Source organism: Schistocerca serialis, chromosome 10 (genome assembly GCF_023864345.2).
Source record: "Schistocerca serialis cubense isolate TAMUIC-IGC-003099 chromosome 10, iqSchSeri2.2, whole genome shotgun sequence".
In the NCBI taxonomy this organism is placed as follows: domain Eukaryota; kingdom Metazoa; phylum Arthropoda; class Insecta; order Orthoptera; family Acrididae; genus Schistocerca; species Schistocerca serialis.
In genome coordinates, this window is record NC_064647.1 from 44911211 (window position 1) to 44935109 (window position 23899).

At 38.8% G+C, this 23899-nt stretch overlaps 1 protein-coding gene across 4 annotated transcripts in view; it reads right to left on the reverse strand.

The window, feature by feature from the left end:
- Nucleotides 1-23899, reverse strand: part of LOC126424958 (uncharacterized) — a 140693-nt gene that overhangs the window by 55174 nt on the left and 61620 nt on the right. For all 4 annotated transcript variants that reach the window (XM_050087827.1, XM_050087830.1, XM_050087828.1 and 1 more), the window contains one exon: nt 6700-6749. In XM_050087827.1, coding sequence (XP_049943784.1) covers nt 6700-6749 — 50 coding nt within the window. The remainder of the gene's footprint in view (nt 1-6699; nt 6750-23899) is intronic.

A 23899-nucleotide genomic window follows, 5' to 3' on the forward strand; every position in this document is an offset into this window, starting at 1 on the left:
TGAGCTAATTCATAATGTTTGAACACAGTACATGTTCCAAAACCTTGCTGCAAATAGATGTTAGCGATATGGGCCTGCAATTCAGCAGTCGCTCTTATTTCCCTGGTTCAGTATTGGTGTGACTTCAGCAATTTTCCAGTCTTTAGGTATGGAACTTTCTGTGGCGAGCAGTTGTATACAATTGCTAAATATGGACCTATTGCATCAGCATACTCTGAAAGGAACCTGACTGGCATACAATCTGGACCAGTAGCCTTACCTTTATTAAGTAATTTAAGCTGCTTTGCTACACTGACGATATCTACTTCTATGTTCCTCATCTTGGTAGTTGTTCTTGATTGGAATTCGGGAATATTTACTGTGTATTCTTTGGTGAAGGAGTTTCAGAAAGCCATGTTAATAACTGTGCTCTAGTGTCACTATCATCAGTGAATTCACCACTGTTATTGTGCAGTGAAGGTATTGATTGCGTCTTGCCACTTGTGTGTTTTATATATGACTGGAATCTCTTTGGGTTTTCTGCCAGATTCTGAGGCAGAGTTTTGTTGCGGAAATTATTAAAAGCATCTCACATTGAAGCACACGCTATATTTCAAACTTCTGCAAAACTTTGCCAATCTTGGGGATTTTGCATTGTTTTAAATTTGGCATGCTTTTTTTGTTGCTTCTGCAACAGCAATCTGACCCGTTCTGTGAACCATGGGGGATCAGTACCATCACTTATTAATATATGTGGTATATATCTCTCAATTGCCATTGATACTATCTCTTTGAAATCATTCCGCATCTTTTCTATGCTTATGTGATCAGATCGGAAGGAGTGGAGACTGTCTCTTAAAAAGTTTCCTGACTTGGTAGAGCACAAGTGTCCTGTTCATCTCAAGTTGCTACCTCAATATGCTACCTCAAATTAGCCTACAAAATCTACGTAAGCTACAGCGCATGCATGTTGAGTGAGTTTTTCAACATTCTCGCACTCTCTTCACACAAACCATTTGTTATTGAGAACAAAATGAATAGGACCTTTTTTTATAGGAAATTTAAAATAGTTTAATTTTGTACTGCGACACTTTTTCACTGGAGGGTGTGGTATTCGAGTTATTCAAGAAAAACATACAAGAGTGATATTAAATGTGTTCTATCTCAGAAACCATTTGGAATAGGGCATACGTTCACACAAAGTTTTTTGTTCAGAATCACTAATATTATCACCCCTCAATGCATGTATCTTTCCTCCTGACTCACCCTATATTTGCTCAGCAAGGGTGAGAGGATACAAATTTCTGAATATCTCAGCAGTTAGCATCAAATGTTTGGTGATGAGGACAAAGATGTGAAGAACAAATGGAAAAAACTCAAAGGCATTTTAAGGGATGGGAAAGATCCAGCATGGGTTTTAATAGCCATGTTAAAAAGGTGCTATGTAATCAAAGAGCATTTCATTTCAGATTCAAGAGGAGTAAAAACCTAGCTGACAAACAAAAGTTGAATGAAGCAAAAATGAGCCTAAGGAGAGCAATGAGAGAAGTGTTGAATGATTTTGAAAGTAAGATGTTGTCAACTGACCTGAGTAAAAACCCTACGAGATTTTGGTCATATGTGAAATCAGTAAGTGGGTCAAAATCATCTATTGATTCTCTCAGTGACCACACTGGCACCAAAACGGAAGGTAACACAAATGAGGCCAATATACTGGATTCAGCATTCCGAAGTTGTTTCAGTGTGGAAGATTGTAACACTGTCCCTCCTTTCAATCATTGTATGAACGCTGAAATGGCAGATGGCAGTTATTGAGATAACCAATTGCAGAATTGAAAAGCAGCGACAATTGCTTAGTAGTGGAATGGTGTCAGGACCAGATGAGATACGTATAAGATTCTATAAAGATTGTGTGAAAGAACTTGCTCCCCTTCTAACGGTAATTTATCGTAGATCGCTTGAGCAAGGAAAGGTACCTAACGATTGGAAACAAGTGCAGGACATATTGTTTTTAATAAATGTCGTAAGGCAAATCCACCCAATGATACATCTATATTGTTGATGTCAATCTGTTGTAGAATTATGGAACATGTTTTATGCTCAATAATTATGACGTTTTTGGAAAATGAACATCTTCTGTACAAAACTCAACATGGATTCCACAAACAGAGATCCTGCGAAACTCAGCTTGCTCTGTTCCTCCATGAGATCCATAGCGCAGTGGACAATGACGCTCAGGCTGATACCGTGTTCCTTGATTTCAGTAAGGCATTCGAAACCGTCCCACATTGCCGTTTAATGAAAAAATACAAGCTTACGGAGTATCAGAGCAGACGTTTGATTGAATTCAAGACTTTCTTGCAGATAGAACTTAACACGGCGCTCTTAATGGAACAAAATTGACAGATATAAAGGTGATATCTGGAGTACCACAGGGAAGCGCAAAAGGACCATTGCTGTTTACCAAATATATAAATGATCTAGTAGAAAGTGTCGGTTGCTTTTTAAGGCTATTCGCAGATGACACAATTGTCTATAGCAAAGTAGCAACGCCACAAGATAATAAGAATTTTCAGAATGACCTGCAGAGAATTGATGAATTGTGCAGGCTCCGGCAGTTGATCCTGAACATAAATAAATATAACATATTGCACACACATAGGAAAAACTCCACTACTGTGTAGCTAAACTATTGATGACAAACAGCTGGAGACAGTGTCTGCCATAAAATATCCATGCGTAACTATCCAGAGCGATCTTAAGTGGAATGACCACATAAAACAGATAGTGGGAAAAACAGAGACCAGGCTCAGATTCATCAGAAGAATCTTAAGGAAATGTAACCCATCCACGAAAAAAAGTGGCTTATAAGGCACTTGTTTGCCCGATTCTTGAATATTGTTCATCTATCCGTGATTCCTATCAGATTGGACTGGTAGAGGAGATAAAGAAGATCAAATGAAGAGAGGTGCGTTTCATCACAGGATTGTTTAGCTGGCGAGAGAGCTAAACAAACTCCACTGGCAAATGTTAAAAGAGAGGCATTGTGCATCAAAGAGAAATTTACTATAGAAATTTCGGGACAGCACTTTTCAGGAAGGGTCAGACAACAAATTACATTACTTCCCTCCACTCCCCCCTCCCCCACATACATCTCGCATATTGACCAGAAGGAGAAAATTCAAGAAATTAGAGAGAATACAGAGGCTTACCAGCAATCATTCTTCACATGCAGTATTCGCGAGTGGAACGAGGTTGGAGGGATTAGATAGTGGTACCAAAGTACCGTCCCGCACACATCATTACGTGGCTTGTGGAGCATGATGTAGATACAGATGTAGATAGGAGATGGAGAATGAAGAAAGAACAGAAGAGGGACTGTTCTGATGTCAGGCTACTGAAAATTCAGAACACATTCCCAGAAATACCCCATATGTGTTCCCTACATGAGGGGGAAAAAGAACAGCATGAGGACAGACATGCAGCACAGAAGGGAAAAGATGCTGCAAAAGGCTGGGCCCCCATGGTAGCCAAGCAAGAGCTCACCAAAGAGTGCTGAGCCCTGGGGGGTTCAGGTATTTGGGTCATTGTACTCGGCTACACACAAATTTTCTTACTTACTGTATATAACTTATTATTCTGAACCATGGCCCATATCACAATGCTTCATGTGCTGTTGGTGTGTTTAACATCTGCTACTGCAAGTTGAGCTACTGGTTAACATCCGTCCCCACTGTAATGTTACACATTCAGACACACTATTCATCTGTCTAGAGTTGGCACTGAGGAGACGTGAGTAAGCTTATTTGGCTGAGTGCAAGTCAGCAGTGTGAGGAGGCCACTCAGCTGCTCCAGGTGAGCTCAGGTAAAAAGGCAGTCAGTGAGTGCTCAGACATGGAAAATTTGCTGCTCCAGGTGAGCTCAGGTAAAAAGGCAGTCAGTGAGTGCTCAGACATGGAAAATTTGGTCAGTGATTGCTCGTATTGCCGGAGTGCAGGAGATGTACCAGTAATGGTGGTGTTATAAATATGGCTACTTAAAACTCACAGAAATTCAATAATAAATCACAATTCCATAGTCAGGCACATCTGAATACATATGCAGTCTCAGAAAGTGAAGCATATCCAATGAAACAATAACAGATTTTAAAACCTACAAAAGTGAGTAATTTATAGTTACCAAATATCTACACAATGAAACTCAAAACTAACCACTTTAAAATGATTTGTGTGATTGCAACAGTGTCTCAGATCATAGCATAGCATTTTAGCTATCAACCCTGAAAGTTTAACATCTGTATCTATTTTATTTATTGATGTATTATGTTTTTATATCTTTTTCATTATGAAAACATCTGTCAGAACATTGTCTTCTGCACAATAACACAGCAATTGAATGTAGCATGAATGGCAAATGTTTTGTCATATTTGTGTAGTTATTTAATAAGTATTTTACTACTTTTGCCAGTAACTTAATTTAAATGTTGATGATAGTTGATACTAAAAACCACTGTAACTTAAAAGTGATCAATTGCATGTATTCACTGACACCATAATTGAGAAGAGTGCTAGAAGATGCTTCTGTCAAGATGGCCTAAGGAATTGTTTAATTGATATTTTACTGTCATTTAATGTGAACACACATGTGCAAGAATGATGGCTTGTTCATTTATGAATTAATTATTATTTGTACTTATTTTAAATGGTCTGATTGTGGCCAAATATTTGTGACATTCTTTTTATTAAAATTGATACAATTGATTATTTTAGAGCTGAAAGTAGTCAAGTTTAGTCACGCCTACAGAACACATTATGTATTTTTGGTGAATGTGGACTTCAGCCAATGAGAATTAGCTAGTGGCGGTACAGTACTGGAATCAAGTGAAGATGGGCACTTTTTGAGTGGTGCTCTCAAGGGAGCGATTAAGGACTTTTACATTGAGATGTGGAAGAAGGCTGACCTGCCTGAGGTACCATATGATACTGTTGTGTAGTTGATAAATTCTGGGCTATAAATGTCTGCTAGACTACTTTAAATTTCAATGGGACTTTAACTTTCATAAAGTCTGAAGACACCCCAGTTCAAAACTTTGACTTTTTCTCCCTGTATTATAGAATTAAAACTACACACAGTATGAGTATCTATTCCTTATCTTTTGTGTGTTTATACATAAACCGTCATGCAGAATCGTGAATTATTTTGAGCTAATGACTATTTCACATACTGTGATCACAAAACGAACTTAAGTTTCTTGCATTTCTTGGATGACTATCTACCTTGAGGATTCTGATACCATTCTTGTAACACAATTACCTTCATTGCATTTTAATAAGGTTATCTTTCTGACTGTTGTATAACTGGTAATGATAGGACCACTTACCGTTTATTTGAGATTAGTTACTGGGATAAACATTATTTAATGTAATTCTCTGGTGTCATCTTCATAAATTTCAGACATTAGAATAAAACCCTTTTACTAATTATTTATTATCTTTTATTTAATGTTTCTGATTATTTTATTAATTCATAATTCTAACCGATGCATTCACAATCTGACAGCAAGATCACAGGTACATGTTATTATTTGTAGCGAGTTTAGGTGCAGGGCATGACAGAAGATCTAAATGGTCACCCCTGCGAATTTATTGAGCCATTCTTTTTAAACAGAGCTATGCGTAGCCCAATTACCTAAGTATCACATTCCTGATTTTTTTTTTTTTTTCAAAATTTAAAAAACATTTTCATGTGACAATGTCAGCACTGTAAGTGTTGCAAGTAGCAGTTATAGCTGAAGAATAGCAGGTGTTGGGATCTGCCTATTTCTGCACACGTCAACAGCTTATGCTTCACAAACAATAAAGTCACTTCTAAACACTCACAGTCATGCTGGAGGATAGTTGTTTGGTCTCTTTACAACCCAAATCCACCAACCAACCATGCTGAAGGATATTATATCAAGTTATCTGATACACACATTCTACTTTCTTTTTTTTTTTTTTTCCTTCACCTTTCAAATAAGTGTGTCATGTTCCAGAGATTAACAATTGAGGGCAGTTTATAAGAGATGTGAGCACACTTGATCCCTCATGAGAAATGTCAATGTTATAAAAAGTGTATGCCAAATGATACTTTTTCATGGGTGGGCAAACATTCGTTTCTTATTATGTCGTGATGAATGTGTTTGTCAATGAGTGTCCACTGTTTGCCAGGTGGACAGGAATTATGTGAGCTACCCATATCAAGACATGACATTTGCATACTGCAAAACTCTATTCATCAGGCAAGGTGATTAGAGGATATTGACTTAGTGCAGTCCAAGTTTACTTATGTTTTCTCTTGTCTCAACAGATGAACAATTTTATCAAAGCTTAGTGTGAGCTACTTTAAAGTGTGCCTTCTCCCCAACTTTGCGGAAAAGAAATATTAATTATATTGAAGCTGGAAAATGTTGCCTTATCATAAATTTTGTACAACTGGGGTACAAACGGAAAGAAAAATAAATGTAGACATTACTCAGTTGCAGGAATGCTTGCTGTTGCTATGGCTGAGTGTGTTGCAGCAGAACAGCACATGGAAATCACAGATACTGATCAACAGCATTCATCAAATTCTGTGCATATGTGCGTAATGCCATATTTTCAGCTGTGCTGTTTATAATGTTAAGCTGCAAACACAGTACACAAAATCAAAAATTTACGATACAAAAAAACTGTACAATACCTTTCTGCTGCACTGTGATTATTTGTCAACTTAGCTTCATCCTTGAGCTCCTGAAAGAAGGATGAAGAACATCTGTAATAATAATAATAATAAATAATAATAATAACAATAATAATAACAATAATCACAACAACACCTGTGTGGAGTTGCCATTCTGCCATCAGGCACCTCCCCAGATAGAAGATGGAGAAATACTGATCAGGTATGGAGAGTATCAGAGAAAAAAAAATATCTTGGGTGGACCAAAACTGCCATCCATAGATCATGTCTCTATCACATGTTGGTGTCCGTGTTCAGCAGGACCTGCACCATGTTATAGATGCAGCTGAGTAGTCGACTTTGGAGCCCACAACCTAAGAAGTTATTTCAGTATCATCACAGCAAAGTGTTCCTAAGGCATGCTGACAATGTCTCCGACAGATGTAACTGCTGCAGGTGATAAGTAACAAGGTAAAACCATCAATACAACAAGTCGCGCATCTGTGTGTTTTGGTTTTGGGGAGCCACAAACGACATGCAAGGACGATTTGGATCACTGTTGTAAATACAATCACAAAATTAAAACCCAAAATACGCTAATGGTTTGGAACATTAAGAGCTGACTGTACAAAGCAGTTGATTCTAGACAAGCACAAAAAATGAACTTTGATCTAGCTTGCCTTGGAAACCTGCATCGCATAAACATTACTCTGTGATTGCTTTACTGCAAACTAGGATCAACAGTAACTAGCAACATTTTGCAAACTGAATCAAGTTCAGTTGCACTCATTATGTAAAAATCTAGTGAAACTACAAAAGAACAGATTGTTTAACTCGAGTACAAGCTGAAGGTAAATATAAAATAAAGTGCTGTTAACACTCCCACACTGATGATGTTAGAAATGATTTTTTTGGATTTATAAAGTTATGTCCAAGAGAATACTGGTGATGTAGATAATGACTACAGTTAAGTGCTCCAATAACAATTCTTGATGGAAAATATGACTGGGAAATTCGAACTATTTGCAGCAAACAGTTAAGTTTATGGAGATCGACTACATTCAATAATGACTGAACATCTGTTACAAAAATGGCTCTAGGCTTGTACAGCAGTAACTACACAAGTCATATTAACTTTTAATCTATCAAACACGTGCTTAATCTGCTGTGGCAACTGCACGTCAATTAATGAACAGAAATAGTATGAACGTGTAAGACAATTACTAATGTCGTGTTTACAGGCCAATTACGGAATGAAGTTGTCTTGGAAGCTTAGTGATTACATGCTGAACTAAAGTGCCAATGGTACAGTGGATGAATATAGGTCAGACCCAGGATTTCCCCCCCCCCCCCCCCCCCCCCCCACACACACACACACACACACACACACACCTCTGACAAATGGTTAATCTGCCAAACAGCAAGCTGCAATGCACTGCATCATTGTACATATTAAACTGTTGGTCCCCAAATAGCTGGATATCAAATGTCTGAGAAAGACAATTATCATATCACTGTAGTTGTAAGACCAACCTTCTAGTAGGAAGCAAACAACATAAATGTGCTCTCTGTGTTAATAATTTCTTTAGCAATTAGTAACAATGGCTTTAATACCTCCTAAGTATTAAAAAGCACGTTCAGCAAATGCTGAAAGTATAACACGATGCCACAGTCATCTACAGTTTGTGTTCAGAGTGCAGCTGGATGTGCCTCCTAATGGAAAATTGTAGGTGGCCGAAAATTACCAACTGTGAAATGATATATTCTCTAGAATATTGGTTACAAAGATAACAATGACAACTCTATGTTTTGAAACCATACCACCGGACATTGAAATGTGATGGCCAGCACTCCATGTTCAAGAGCCTTAGTGCTGAGAATTATACAGTTTCTGCAGTATTGATGGCATCTTCAATGACCACACCTGGTGTACCATGAGCTGCTCTCAGCTATGCAAGAGAGAGAGCACTTTTAAACCTGCCATCAGGGCGAGCTCACTATCCGTCACTTCCTCTTCTCCATTGGGTGGCACCAAGCATACTTGCCACCTGAGCTGATGTGATCTAACTGCATGCAACACTGATTGGCATCTTTTTAAGCAACCATGCTCAGTGTTTCACCCTGAGGTTTAGTGCATTGACAGACTTACCAACATTAGTACAAAAGACTGCAGTGAGGACAATATGTCAACCTACCATGACACTACTAAACATTACTGTGTGTCAGAGACTTAAGTAAGTGTATCAGCATTCAAGAATATTTGTTACAATCAAGAACTTTATTCTCTCTGTATGTAGCTCAGCACCACAGAAGAACCTACAACAATTCAAGTTACATATATCTCAACTCCTAATGTACACAGTAGAAATAAACGTATTAATGAGTTATCTTCTTGTACACGTCTAACTGTGTTTGCTGGCCACCTCCTTTACCAGTACAACTGTTTCTTTTCATTTGTTTTGCAGATATCTATTTCTACATGTTTTAGCTGTGGAGAAGTTTCTTTAAGAAGCTTGAAAGGCTTCATCTACTTATTTTGCTCCATCTTTACAAAATGAAACTTTCAATAATAAATATTCTGTATCTATGATGTAAGATTAATTTCTGCAGTCAAAAAGCAATAGTCATGTCAATGGTTGATTTAGAGGTGTTGCCAAGCATCTCTCATTCAGTTGGTCTACGTCCAGTGTTACACAACATAATTCATGAGCTGCATTCATTTTCTGAATACAAAGGGGAACTCACATGCTGGGCCTCTACAGTTTCCTTCATACTTACAGGTTCTGGAGATCAGTGGCCAGACACCAGTTTACAATAGCAGTATGACACAATTCTCAAAAATATTTGAAAAAATTGACTTTGAAGATTTACACGTGCTGTTAAGTACAAAATGTTTCACTTAATGTAACAGAACCTGGTAGTAACTGAGTGCACAGCACTGAAATCTAGTAATTGAAAAGTTACTGGTTTCAATACCGCTTAAAGGAATTCTCTTTTTTATTTTTATTTATTTATTTTTTTTTAATTCAATATTTATTAGCAAATGGTAATTTTAATTAATAAATACAGGATTAATAAATAACATTTCACCATTTTTTATTGGAGATTAGTGTTTAACGTCCCGTCGACAACGAGGTCATTAGAGACGGAGTGCAAGCTCGGGTGAGGAAAGGATGGGGAAGGAAATCGGCCGTGCCCTTTTAAAGGAACCATCCCGGCATTTGCCTGTAGCGATTTAGGGAAATCACGGAAAACCTAAATCAGGATGGCTGGAGACGGGATTGAACCGTCGTCCTCCCGAATGCGAGTCCAGTGTGCTAACCACTGCGCCACCTCGCTCGGTCACCATTTTTTATTACTAATGACATGAAATGCAAGTATTCACAACAAAATAAAACTCTGCACAAAAATGCTAAACCTCACATTTATTACTAATCGCTGAACAATATTATTGATATACAGGATCAATCTAAAAGTTGCATACAGACTAAAGGAGCTGACTGACGAGTCACAATGCAACAACTTTAGAATAAAATTACAATGAAAAGACAACCCTTGGCTGCTTACAGGAATTGACATATGTCAACGGGGACAGATGAAAATGTGTGCCTCGACCGGGACTCGAACCCAGGATCTCCTGCTTACATGGCAGACGCTCTATCCATGTGAGCCACCGAGGACACAGTGGATATTGCGACTGCAGGGACTTATCTCTGGCATGCCTCTCGCGACACCCACATTCTCAACATATTGTCCCGCACTTCATTCGTAGTGCCCCCGCCCATTGTACTCATTACTCGCGGAGCGTTGCCAATTCCCGTAAGAGTTCGGGCACTTTTTGTGCATCCGCACAGAAGAAGAAGATGGTCAAGTGACCAGTGAGCATTAACTATGTATATACTAAGATGGTATCTGTTCTTTTGCCATGTAAGCACGAGATCCAGGGTTCGAGTCTGTCGGGGCACACATTTTCATCTGTCCCCGTTGACGCATGTCAACGCCTGTAAGCAGCTAAGGGTTGTCTTTTCAGTGTAATTTCATTCTAATGAGCTGCTTGGTCACTGATGGTATATGTTCTTTCCGACATGTCCTAAAGAACAGAGAGTTCAGAACAGTTGCCCAGAACCCCAGGTCACAGGAGACTTACTAGATGGGATGAGAAGGAATCTGTGCTCTTTGAGACAAGTGGGTTTTTATTGCAGTACTTCTATGGACTGGTAATGTGCACTGCAGCATTCCCAAAGACAAATGCAATGTTTGTGGCATGTACAGTACTTTGCAAAATGGAAGAGTACACTTACAGTGTCTGACAATGTTTGTGGTTGCCTTATATGCTTGATAGTGTGTGTCAGAATTCTGTCTGATGTAGTTACGGGTGTAGTGAACATGGTGGTCACAGCTGAGTAAACAGAACATCATCTTTACTAAACTTAAGGTACATGCGCACTGTTTGTCCTTGTTGTTCCAACATTCCAAAGCATTCACAGAACTACTTCCAAGATCATAAATTCCTACTCCAATATTGTTGTATGTTAAATCCTTCAATTTGTGTATGACCTTCTGAATACTGCTTTACATATTTTTCTTTTAACTGTAACACATTTCGCATTTCTTTATCAAATTTTCATTACTTTCTTATGACTGTAACGAAAAATAAATGTATATTATTCAAAAAAATCATAATTCAGTATTTGCTTGTGTGGTAGTTAATATACCCATTTGATAAAAAAATAAATTTGAAATAATTTTTTTTAAAAAAAAAGTTGCTAAAATCAAATTCGTACCACCAACTTTGCTATTACAAGACTTTTACACTGTACTCTCAGCTACCGATGACTCTGTTACGGTTTTTGAAATGTTTTGTACTCATCAGTTCTTGTAAATCATCAAATCTTGAGCAACTTGTACTGTCTCCTTGTAAGATCAACAATGATCTCCAGAGAGTGCCATTTATACCGTAGCCTCTAAATATTCTAGCACTGATAAAAGGTAACAAACCCAAAGAACTGGCAAATATGCTCAATTCTCTACTAAGTAAAATATCATCATTACAACAAACCAGATTTACACATAAAGAAACACCAGATTCAGATAATTATAGTATGTGCAAAGACAAACCAGGAAAAACCTCACTAGGCACTACATTCATAATTAACAAATCATTAACAGATTCAGTGCTAAATTTTTCACCACCTTCAGGAAGATTCTCTCTTCTCACAGTTCAGTATGGGAATAAGAGGTACACATTAATTAATGCATATGCATCAACCAATAATGACAAAAAAATAACCCAGAGAAACTACAGGAGTTCTGAGAACAATGGTACAAAGTTAGATAAAGTGCCATGTCAAAATGTAAACATTTTATTAGGAGATTTTTTGCTCAGACTGGTTAAGAAACTGTATTTGGAAAAATTATTTGCAATGATTCTGTTTGCACATAAATGAATATAAATAGAAAAGACTCATACATCTGTGTGAAAATTTTCACATGAAAATAGCGCTAACAAAATTCATAAAGTTACCTAAAAACACGATCAACCAATAACATGATTAGAGAATTTCAGGTGATCATGTTGCAACAACTGAGTGGAATTCCAAAGGGATAATGAAAGTGAAAAATAAAAAAAAAGATTCAATAAAGAAACTGATCATTTTTGGCAACAAAAGTAAGCAAACACTCTTATAATTGGGGTATCTACAGCTAAAATAATTATGCATAATGAAAGGAACACTGAAACAAATTAAAATATATTGAGATGTTGAAATGCTGGTTAAAACTGAATGAGAGTCCAATTTGCCGCATTAGCTGTTTTATTGCAGTTGCTCAGAGACTGGTACCATGCACTTACATCCTCAGGTGTTCTTAAGGTCTAATTGAACCATATTATTTAAAATGCATTAAGCAATTTAGTTGACATGGGACATTACAGTGTTCCTTTCAGTATATTCACAGTGATTCATGGAGATATTTCATTCTACAAGCAAAACTAAAGACAAAAGTTCATATAGAGATAGGTCCACAAATGTTTAGTTATGGCTAATAAGAGATTTTGCCTGAAATTCAGCAACTTTGCTAATATAAAATCATTACAAAACTATACAAGGATAAAGTATAGCACGATTTCCATTTATTTTATTGTTATTAACCTGGTGAATCTAATAAAACATGTCCCAGGCATGTACCTGCAGTAGTTTTCCAGAATATCCAGAGAACCAAAGAAGTAATTTCGTAAAATTTTTAATTTATTAAGTACTTGGCCCAACTTGTTTTTTTAAATTCAAGACAACTGCACAAAGTTTTCAACAGAAGTTGTAGAGAATTTAATTTTGGAAAAATTCCTCTGTAGTAAATTTGAAAGGTATCCCTATTTCATAAATAATCTGCAAACTACAACAGTTACTATGTGGTTTCACTTAAATACACTGTTGTTGTTATGTTCTTTCACTCAAAAATACAGAAACTCACTCGTTTCAAGGTTTGTAAATGACCGAAACAACTCACTATCGGTTACCAACAATGACATAAAAGTTCCTAAATTCTTAACAGAAAGTAAACAAATTTATTTTTATAATAATATCTCTTCCTCTGGATGTTCTGTAAGACTGCTGCAAATACACATCTGGGACATGTTTTATTAGATTCACCAGTCCAGTAACAACAAAATAAATGTTAATAAAGCTTTACTTTAACCCTGTACAGGCTTGCAATGGCTTCATATTAGCGAAGTCACTAAATTTCAGGCAAAATCTTTTATTTGCCGTAACTAAACATTTGCAGACCTATGTTTATATGAACTTTTTGCTTTAGTTTTACTTGCAGAATAACATAAAATATTTGCATATCTCCATGAATCACCTGTATAACAAAAGTAAGACTTCTGGTCCACAATATGCAATAACAAATTCTCAAAAGATTTTTAAATATACAAATTAAAACTTAAAGAAGATAATACATAGTTAAACAGAAGCATGAGAAAATTAGATTCTGGGAATGGGGAAGAAATAGAAGAGAAATTACATCATGAAGCAAAACAAAAAATCCCAGATAAAAGAATACAAAACACCTGTGGTGGACAATGGAGTGTGACAAGGGAATAACAGAAAAACTAAAGGCCTGAAAAATATGGCATGCTAATAAAAATGAAGAAGAATTGAAGAATACAGCAGCATAAAAAGGAACATAAAATTATTAGGAACATTGAGACAATGTACAAGAAAGAGCAATTAGATTCGATAGTTCACAACTTCATGAAAAACCATAGCACAGACTTTTATTAACCATTTTAGAATAAATTAAAGAAATTTAATAATGATACACCAAGAATGTGACGCGCAGGTGGAAAGTGAAATTTGCCAGAGTTATGTTAATTATCTGAACCATTATCAACACTGGTGTCAGGTGACATGAGCCAATTGAAATATTTCTTGGCAAATATGAGGAATCATGAACTGTTCTTGCATATAACACCATTCAGGGCAATAAATATCATATGCAAGAATTAAATGACAGCAGTCAAAATACAAGAACAAATTTATAATCATGCAGGATCACTACCACCATTGCCAAACACACTCACAAATTTCTTAAAATTTATTTCATAGGAAAAATTGATAAACAAATCAATTGTCACTGTGTTACAAACTTTAGTCAATCAACATTATCGTCAGATCATCATGATATTTCTGTGCCTACATTCAAACAAAAACTAAAATCTTTAAAGGCTTTCAAAGTCAAGCAGCATGTTTTTGGACAGACACACTGTTGGATGTATTCCGCTGAATGGCAAAAGAGAGAATTGCACATGCACACATTTTTATTTGGTTGATCAAAAACGTCACATCACATCAAATTGATCAAGTCATCTTAGCAGAAATACCAGATGTTGATACCATTTTGCACTTATTTGAAGTCATCGCCAAAAACATGATTCATAGTCCATGTGATTTACTAAACAATAATCCACCGTGCATGAAATACACGGAACAATACACAAGAGACTTCTTTGTTGAGACTATTGCTGGACATCCACTCAACTGTCAATGATCAACCAAAGACAACAGCAAATTCATCAGATGAAAAAAAATGAAACAATGGCGCTGAAGTCGATACTTGTTGGGTTGTATCATATTCACCATTACTCTATAAAATATACAAAGAACACATCAAAATTGAGTATTACCAATTTGGTGAAATTGATCAAGCACATTAACTGCATTTTTCTCATTGTGCACAGATGATATGCTTACTAGGGAGTTACTTCGTTCTGAAGTGCCAACATACTAAGCATGGAATGCAACAGCTGACAAGTTCCAATATCGTAAAATAGGTAAAACAGCTGCAGAACATCCCAATTTATATTTGACCAATGTGTTAGTCCGTGTGTACACTATTCACTCAAACAACGAATAATGTTCTAACTTGCATTTACTATTAATTAATGTACATGGACCAATATCCTTCCAAGAACTGAGAACAGCAGACAGTCAAGTATGTGGCACTTATCGTGAAGCCTGCAAGAGTTAAATCTTGAGACTGATGCACATTTGGACAGTTCGCGTGCTGATGCATCAAATACTGCTCAACCACAGCAAATACATATGTTATTTGCAATTATATCAACAATATGCTTCTGACCCAGTCCAAAGGATCTTTGGGAATAACACAAGCTACAAATCAAAATATAGATATTCAATTTATACTAATTGTTTATTATGAGGCATTTGTTTCAATAGAAGACATGTTTGGCACTGGTAAAATTGGGAATGGCTGTGCCTCCTCACATGTGATTTGCAAAGACAAACACACTCTGATGTCGACAGATTAGGCACGTTTGTTCAAACAAATCTTCCAAAATTGGTTCCAGAACAACACTTAGCATATGACAGAATTATGAATGCAATTACAAGCAAAGGAGTGAACTGAATTTCCTTGACGCACTCAGAGGCACAGGCAAAACTTTTCTTATTTCATTTATTCTGGGAACCATACAATCCCGAAAAAAATATTGCACTAGCAATCATATCATTTGAAGTTACAAAAACTCTTTGATGGTGGCCAAACAGCACACCCAGCAAATGCCTGAGATATCAACATGCAATATCAACAAAAATTCTGAACTGGATAAGGTAATCCAATCACTGAAATCTTTATATGGGATGAATGTACTATGTCGCACAAAAAAAGCATTGGAAGTGCTTCATAATAAACTCGAAGATTTAAGTTGAAATGAACAGCTATTTGGTGGTGCACTCATTTTACTGTGTGGTGATTTTCAGGATATGCTGCTAGCTATAAGCATTCAACAACCGCTGACGAGCTTAATGTGTGTCTCAAATCATCATTTCTATGGTACACAAACTGACTCTGAAAACCAATATGCATGTACAACTAGACCATGATGCAATCAATGAACATTTTGCAAAACAATTAAATAATTGTTGATAATTGGTATTCGGAAGACAGCAACTGAGGTATTGGACTGCCAACAGACATCTGTAAAATTAAAACAACCACAGATGAATTGTTCCACAAATGTTACCCTGAATATTGCATAGAACTACAAAAATAATCAGTTGCTCAGCGCATGTGCTATTTGGCAAGCAGGACCAATGATCTCAATGTCATCAGATTCAGCACTCAAAATGAAATACCAGGACAAACGGCAATATCAGTACATCAGTACTGTAATAAATCCAGCCAAAGTTATCAATTATCCAACTGAATTCTTGATTTTACTTAATCCGATAGGAATGCCGCTGCATGGTTTAACATTCAAAACTGTTACATCTATTGTGGTGTCACATATCGCTCCAGGTGATTGCTGTGTAGCCTGATGCCTACCTGAACTAAGGAAGATGCTCACAGACTATAAAACGATGTAATCCATACATATAATAAAAATGGATGTATATATGTGCCATGTATGTGGACCAGTTCAATCAAACCTGCCACACATATCGCTTCCTAAAGGGAAAGAATTGTTGTGGGGTAAGAACCACATACCTATCAAAGGGGTCGGGCTTGGAGTGAAAAAAGAAGTGTAGGTCACAATGTGCAAATATCCAGACTTTCTTCACCAATGACAGCACTTAGTGACATCCAACGAACTTTAAACATAAATTCAAACCTTTATGAAACTTTTTGATTCTCACAACCCCCACAAAACAATGTAAGGAAAAAGCTTATTGATTACTAAAAGATGAACAACTTTGCTTCTGCCATTTTTCCCCAACATTTGAGGCTTTAATAAAACAAATTGGTTACACATGTATCGTTCAAAATATTTTCCATCACTGGCCACTACTTTCTCCCACCTTTCGGGCAGTGTACAAATCCTCCGTCGAAAAAATTGTTCATCTTTTAAAGCGATCCACGAATTGATCCAATTTGTGACTTCTTCATGAGATCGGAAGTGTTGGTCAGCCAGGCCATGTGCGTGCCATTGATCTAAACAGGTGATTGTCAGAGGGAGCAATGTCCATAGGTAGGAGGTAGGGTGGGGTAGAACTTCCCATTTTAACATTTCCAAGTATGTTTTGACTTCTTTTGCAACATGGGGTCGAGTGTTGTCTTGCTGCAAAATCACTTTATCGTGCCTCTCGCTGTACTGTGGCCATTTGTCTTTTAATGCTCTGCTCAAATGCATTAATTGCATTCGATAATGAGCACCTGTGATGGTTTCACTTGGTTTTAACACCTCATAGTACACAACGCTAAGCTGGTCCCACCAAATGCAGAGCATGATCTTGGAGCCATGAATATTCGGTTTGGCCGTCGACGTGGAAGATGGCAGGGATATTCTCATGATTTTTTTGCATATAGGGTTATTGCAATGAACCCTTTTTTTGACCCCGGTCACAATACGATGCAGAAATCCCTTGCGTTTTTGCCTCTGAAGCAACTGTTCACAAACACACAAACGCTATTCAACATCTCTTGGTTTCAGCTCACGCGGGACCCAAGTTTCTTCTTTCTGAATCATGCCCATAGCCTTGAGACATTTTGAAATGACTTGCTGTGTCACTCCCGCTAATCATGCCAATTCTTCTTGAGTTTGACGCAATGTCTCCAATTCTACATCTTTGAAAACATTCTCTCTTCCACCACTATGCCGGTCTACAATGTTAAAACCATCGTTCTTGAAGTGTTGAAACCACTTATGATGCAGACACAAATCGACAAATGTTTGAATAAGGTTATGTTGACTGAGGTCCAAGCTAATTGCCTGATGTCTGCGATCTATTTCATTCGACCGCTACTTACCGTTGTCGCCACCTATCGGCAAACAGTGGAAGCAAAATTGTGCACCTAGTACATTTTCACTTTTCATTCAGTAAAACAGCCACATCAGGCACAACATTTTAATTTATTACTTCTTTACTACTAAATGTACTGCTGACACACTTTGCAGACAGTATTAACATATACCGCTGATTCTACTCACAAAATTATATCATTCTATGACAGATAATTCAAGTAATATTAGGTCATAAACACTGAAATGTGTGAAAATCTGCTGCATTTATTTCTTTTTTGCAACTAATGCTATTCACAGCACATTTCACAGACAGTATTGAATTACATTACTGGAAGTACCTACAAAATTATGTTGACGTATGTCACAAAGTTCAGGAAATACGACACTGGGCTGCATGGAAATGAAGATGCAGAGCAAAGTCTGCTAGAGATACAGGTAAAATATGTGTACAGACATGTGTGAAATACGATAGACATATGTGCAATATACGTGATGTAGGTTTGTGGGGAAAGTAATGAGTAAAAATCTATTCCCAAAACCTCTGGACTGATTTCAATCAAATTTGGTACATACCTCCTATGCAGTGGAGGATGGGGGGGAGGGGGGAGGGGGGGGGGGAGGGGAGAGGGAATAGGGTTGATACATGGACAGAGAATGAGAGGAGGAAGAGATTGACAGAGGGAGAGGGCATGGACGATGCTGATACAGATTTGGGGGAGGGAGGAGATGGATGCAGGGAGGGTGGAGGATGAGATGGAGAGGGAGCTGGGGAAGAGGAATTGGACAGAGCAAAGAGATAAAAGATGGACTGAGCGAGGGGGAGGGGGAGATAGGTAAGCGTGTGAGGGTGAAAGAGGGGAACAGAGAGGAGGAGAAAGAGTTGGATGGAAAGGGGTGGAGGAGACAGGCAGAGAGATGGGAAAGGAGGAGATGGGCTAATAGAATTAGAATAAATGCATATCTGGGCACTACCAGGTATGCAGCTAATTATCTAATAAATAGGAGAGTGCAACTGCTGTGCACAATTTTTTATGTGTATTTGTACGTGGCAAGTAATCTGGAGGAGTGACACCACCCCATGTTGTACTGGTGCATAAGCACTGGAGCATTGGCCACAGATGACAATAGGAAAAATCTATACACACAAACAAAAGGTAAATTTTGAAATATGTATTAATTCTATTGTAAAGTTTCAAGTTACCAAAACGATAGACACAGTCTTGTTATTAACATTGTAAAGTTGTTGATAAAAGAAGTGTCTGTATTTTGTGAAACAATGTAAGAAATCATTGCAGAAGGACTCTTCATGTTTATTTCTGAAAGATGAAACATTTAACTTCCAGCACACTTAAGAGTGCAATGGTGACAAAGTTTGAAGACCAGCAGCATAATTGTCTTACATAAACATATTTCACGTGCATAGATTGATAACTGCGAGTCAACAAACTCAAAAATCAGTTCTCACGTATACACGGGAACACAGGATTCTGACACCCTGGTGAAAGTACCCATAAAAACTGGATCAAACTGATAAAGAATGTTAATACTGACTAAAACATGGGAATTAATCAAGAAGAAATAAAAATTTTAATCGTACAATATTATGAGAAGGAAAGCAGCTACTCACCATATAGCAGAGATGCTGAGACACAAATGGGCACAACAAAAAGTCCCTCACAATCTAAGCTTTCAGCTATTGGCTTTCATCAACAATAGACGCACACATGCACACACGCACACGCAAACACAACTCACACATATGACTGCAGTCATGTGTTTGAGTTGTGTTTGCATGAGAGTGTGTGACTGCAGTGTGTGACTGCAGTCGTGTGTGCGTGTGTGTGTGTGTGCGTGTGTGTGTGTGTGTGTGTGTGTGTGTGTGTGTGTGTGTGTGTGTGTGTGTGTGTGTGTGTGTGCACATCTACTGTTGACAGCTTTAATTGTGAGAGACTTTTCGTTGTGGCTATCTGCGACTCGGAATCTCTGCTATATGGTGAGTAGCAACTTTGCTTCTCATAATATTGTTACGTTCTACCCTGGATTTTCCATCGTTTAAATTTTAATCTGAGATCGAGTGGAAAGTTGTTGCTGTTGTCCTTGACAACTGACAAAAGTCAAGGAGAAATGCATAGCTAACAACATGTTCACTGAATATTAAACATTAAAAAGGAATAATTTTGCCAGTAAGTAATGGTCACAGTAACCGGCAAAAGTCACATCGTGAGATGAAAGAGTGGTGATCAACAACTATTGAGTGCAACAACAGTATTCATCGACTTTGCAGCTGCTATGCAGTAGCCACTTAACAGTTGAACATATTCTCAGTTCAAATTACTAAATTTGCTTGAGACTGAGAAGCTTATGTCTACAGATCAGCATGGTTTTAGAAAGCATCATTCATGTGAAACTCAGCCCGCCATTTTCTCACAACATACTGCGAACTTTAGATGAAGGGCAACAGGCAGATTCCATATTTCTAGATTGCTACAAAGCGTCTGATACAGTGCTCCACTGCAGGCTGACAAAGAAGCACGAGCATATGGAATAGGTTCACAGATACGCGAGTGGCTCGAACACTTCTTATATTATAAAACCCAGTATGTTGTCCTTTGGCGAATGTTCATCAGAGGCAAGGGTATCATCGTGAGTGCCTTAGGGAAATGTGATAGGACGAGTAATACTCTCTATATACATAAATGATTTGCGGACAGAGTGGGAAGCAATCTGTGGTTGTTTGCTAATGGCACTGTGATGTACGGTAAGGTGTCAAAGTTGAGTGACTGTAGGAGGACACAAGATGACTTAGACAAAATTTTTAGTTGGTGTAGTGAATAGCAGTTGGCCCTAAATGTAGAAGAATGTACATTAATAGAGATGAATAGGAAAATCCAAACCCACAGTGTTTGGATATAGCATTAGTAGTGTACTGCTTGACACAGTCACGTCATTTAAATATCTGGATGTAACACTGCAAAGCGATATGAAATAGAAGGAGCATGTGAGTATTGTGACAGAAAAGGTGAGTGGTTGACTTCAGTTTATTAGGAGACTTCTAGGAAAGTGTGGTTCACCTGTAAAGGAGACTGCATAAAGGACATTAGTGTGAGCTATTTTTGAACACTGCTCAAGTGTTTGGAACCCGTACCAGGCTGGATTAAGAGAACACATCAAGGCAGTTCAGAGGTGGGCTGCTAGATATGTTACTGGTAGGTTCAAACAATAGAGATGCCTTGGGAATTCAAATAGAAATCCCTGGAGGGAAGGCGATATTCTTTTCATGGGTCACTAGTGAGAAAATTTATAGAACCAGTGTTTGAAGCTGATTGCCGAATCATTCTGTTGCCTCCACCATACACTGTGCATAAGAATTACGAAAATAAGATACAAGAAACTAGGGCTCATACAGAGGCATATAGACAGTTATTTTTCCCTCACTCTATTTGCAAGCAGCATAGGAAAGGAAATTACTAGTATTGGTACAAGGTAGCCTCTGCTACTTGCCGTAAGGTGGTCTGGGGAGTATCGCTGTACATGTAGACAACCTACGACCATCCAACCTCACTGAGTTGCTGTGATGTGGTTCCAGCTAATATCACAACACGACGGGCTGTGCAACTGAGTTTGATGAGCTGCATTGAAGCCAAGTTGTTGTTATTTGTTAATTTCGTTTTGTGATGGTGTGTGTTTTGCACAGCTGAAATTGATTTTGTTTTTCAAAAAAGTCTGTAACAAAGTCACCCACTCTTTAAACAGTTACTGGTGGGAGAAGATTACTTATAAACACATCATCATAAATACTGTACAACAGTGGTAACTTAACAAAAAGCACGGAGGAGAAATTAAAGGATTTGTTTGCTTCTTTAGTGTGCAAATAACTACAGACTTAAAGGTGGATATGAAGGCTCATGGTGAGGAGTTAAATTCTGAATGAAATGCAGATTTACCGGCAGATTTAAAAGCTCTGTGTGACGAATTAAAAACTTATCTTAAGGCTAAATTTGATAGCAGTAATGTTAACCTATTAGAAAAATTAAAGGCTCAATGTGATGGCTTAGGGACATTCGTCTTCAGAAGTTTGCAGTTTCCATTAAGACTTACATTTGTAATGACTATCAACAAAGCACAGGAACAACTGCTAGAAGTGTGTGGACCAAATTTGGCAAATGCATGTTTCTCATATGGACAGCTGAATGTGATCTGCTGACACATTGGTAAACATTTTGATTTATTTGTGTATGCAACAGATGGAAACCCCCCTGCGGGTCCGGGGATTAGAATAGGCCCGAGGTATTCCTGCCTGTCGTAAGAGGCGACTAAAAGGAGTCCCACCCCCTCAAGGGGGTCGTTAGCGCCTGCGCCCGGAGACGGACTGTTCCACGACCTCTATTTGCGGTCATTTTGCTTTTTCACTTCTCGTTTCTTCCTTCCTTTGGTTGGTTCCTTTCTTTGCTCTTTTCCACCTCACTGTCTTCCTTACTCTTTCCTTGTCTTCTTCTCCTTGCCTTCTCATTGCCTTCTTCTCCTTGCCTTCTCATTGCCTTCTTCTCCTTGCCTTCTCATTGCCTTCTTCTCCTTGCCTTCTCATTACCTTCTTCTCCTTGCCTTCTCTGGTCTCCGCCTCGGCGTTTGAGACAGTCTGTCCTCTCTCTCCCTCTCTCTCCTCCTTTTCCTCTTCTTCCTTCCTCCCTGTGCGTGCCTGAAGGCTGACCCACGCGTTCGCACGCGTAGCCGGTGACGGGGTAACGCGTAATTCCCCGCCCTGGGTAGACATGTAAGGCACGCGCATACCCCCTGGTAAAGGCCAGGCCCGGGGAGGGGTGATTGCCTGAGCTGATACCGTCTGACCATGCCGATTGGTCCCTCTGTCTGGTTCTCTGGAGGTGTGACCTGAGGTGTAAACATTCACCTAAGGCGGGAGTGCCATCTGAGAGGGTCCCCACAAGGAAGGAGCGCGCCATCAGAGACGCTGGCAATCATGGGGGATTCCTCCGCAATGGATTTCACTCCATCTGTCTCGACTTCTGCCCAAAAACGGAAACGTGACCAGCCATCAGTGACAAAAGTACTACCGCCTGCCCCACAGTTCCTCGTCGTTTCTCGATCTGAGGACGGAAAGGATTTTTCCTCTGTCAACCCTTTCGTTATCCAGAAGGGTGTAGATGCCATAGCCGGATCTGTCAAATCTTGTACCAGGTTGCGTAACGGTACCTTATTACTAGAAACTGAGAGCGCCTTTCAGGCACAAAAACTGCTTCAGGCCACACTCCTGTACACGTTCCCTGTGCGGGTGGAGGCTCACCGAACTTTGAATTCGTCTCGTGGTGTGGTCTATACTAGCTCCCTCGACGGACTGACTGACGAGGAGATTCAATCTTTCCTCGCTGAGCAGGGCGTGACGGCTGTCCATAGGGTCATGAAAAAGGTCAACAATGACCTTGTAACGACCCGGACACTTTTCTTGACCTTCGATAGTGTTAAGCTGCCATCTCGCATCAAGGCGGGCTACGAGGTTATTTCTGTTCGCCCCTATGTCCCGACACCTACGCGCTGTTACCAGTGTCAGCGTTTCAATCACACTCGACAGTCTTGTTCCAATGCGCCTAAATGTGTCACTTGTGGCAGGGATGCCCCCATGAGGGGGACTGTCCACCTCCGTCTCCTCGTTGTGTGAACTGTCAGGGTGACCATGCCGCATCCTCCCGCGACTGTCCTGTCTATAAGGAAGAACGTTGTATCCAAGAAATTCGGGTCAAAGAGAAAGTGTCCACCTCGGCTGATCGCAAGCTATTGGCTAGTAGGAAGCCCACGCTGCTCCCAGCGGGGAAATACAGTACTGTCCTCGCCTCTCCTCGGACTACCAGGGAGGTGGCAACCCAGACATGCGATCTGACCTTCAGCACCACGGTCGTCCGTTCAGCCAGTGCTAAGATCGCCCGGTCAACGTCTCCTCTTCCTCCCGTC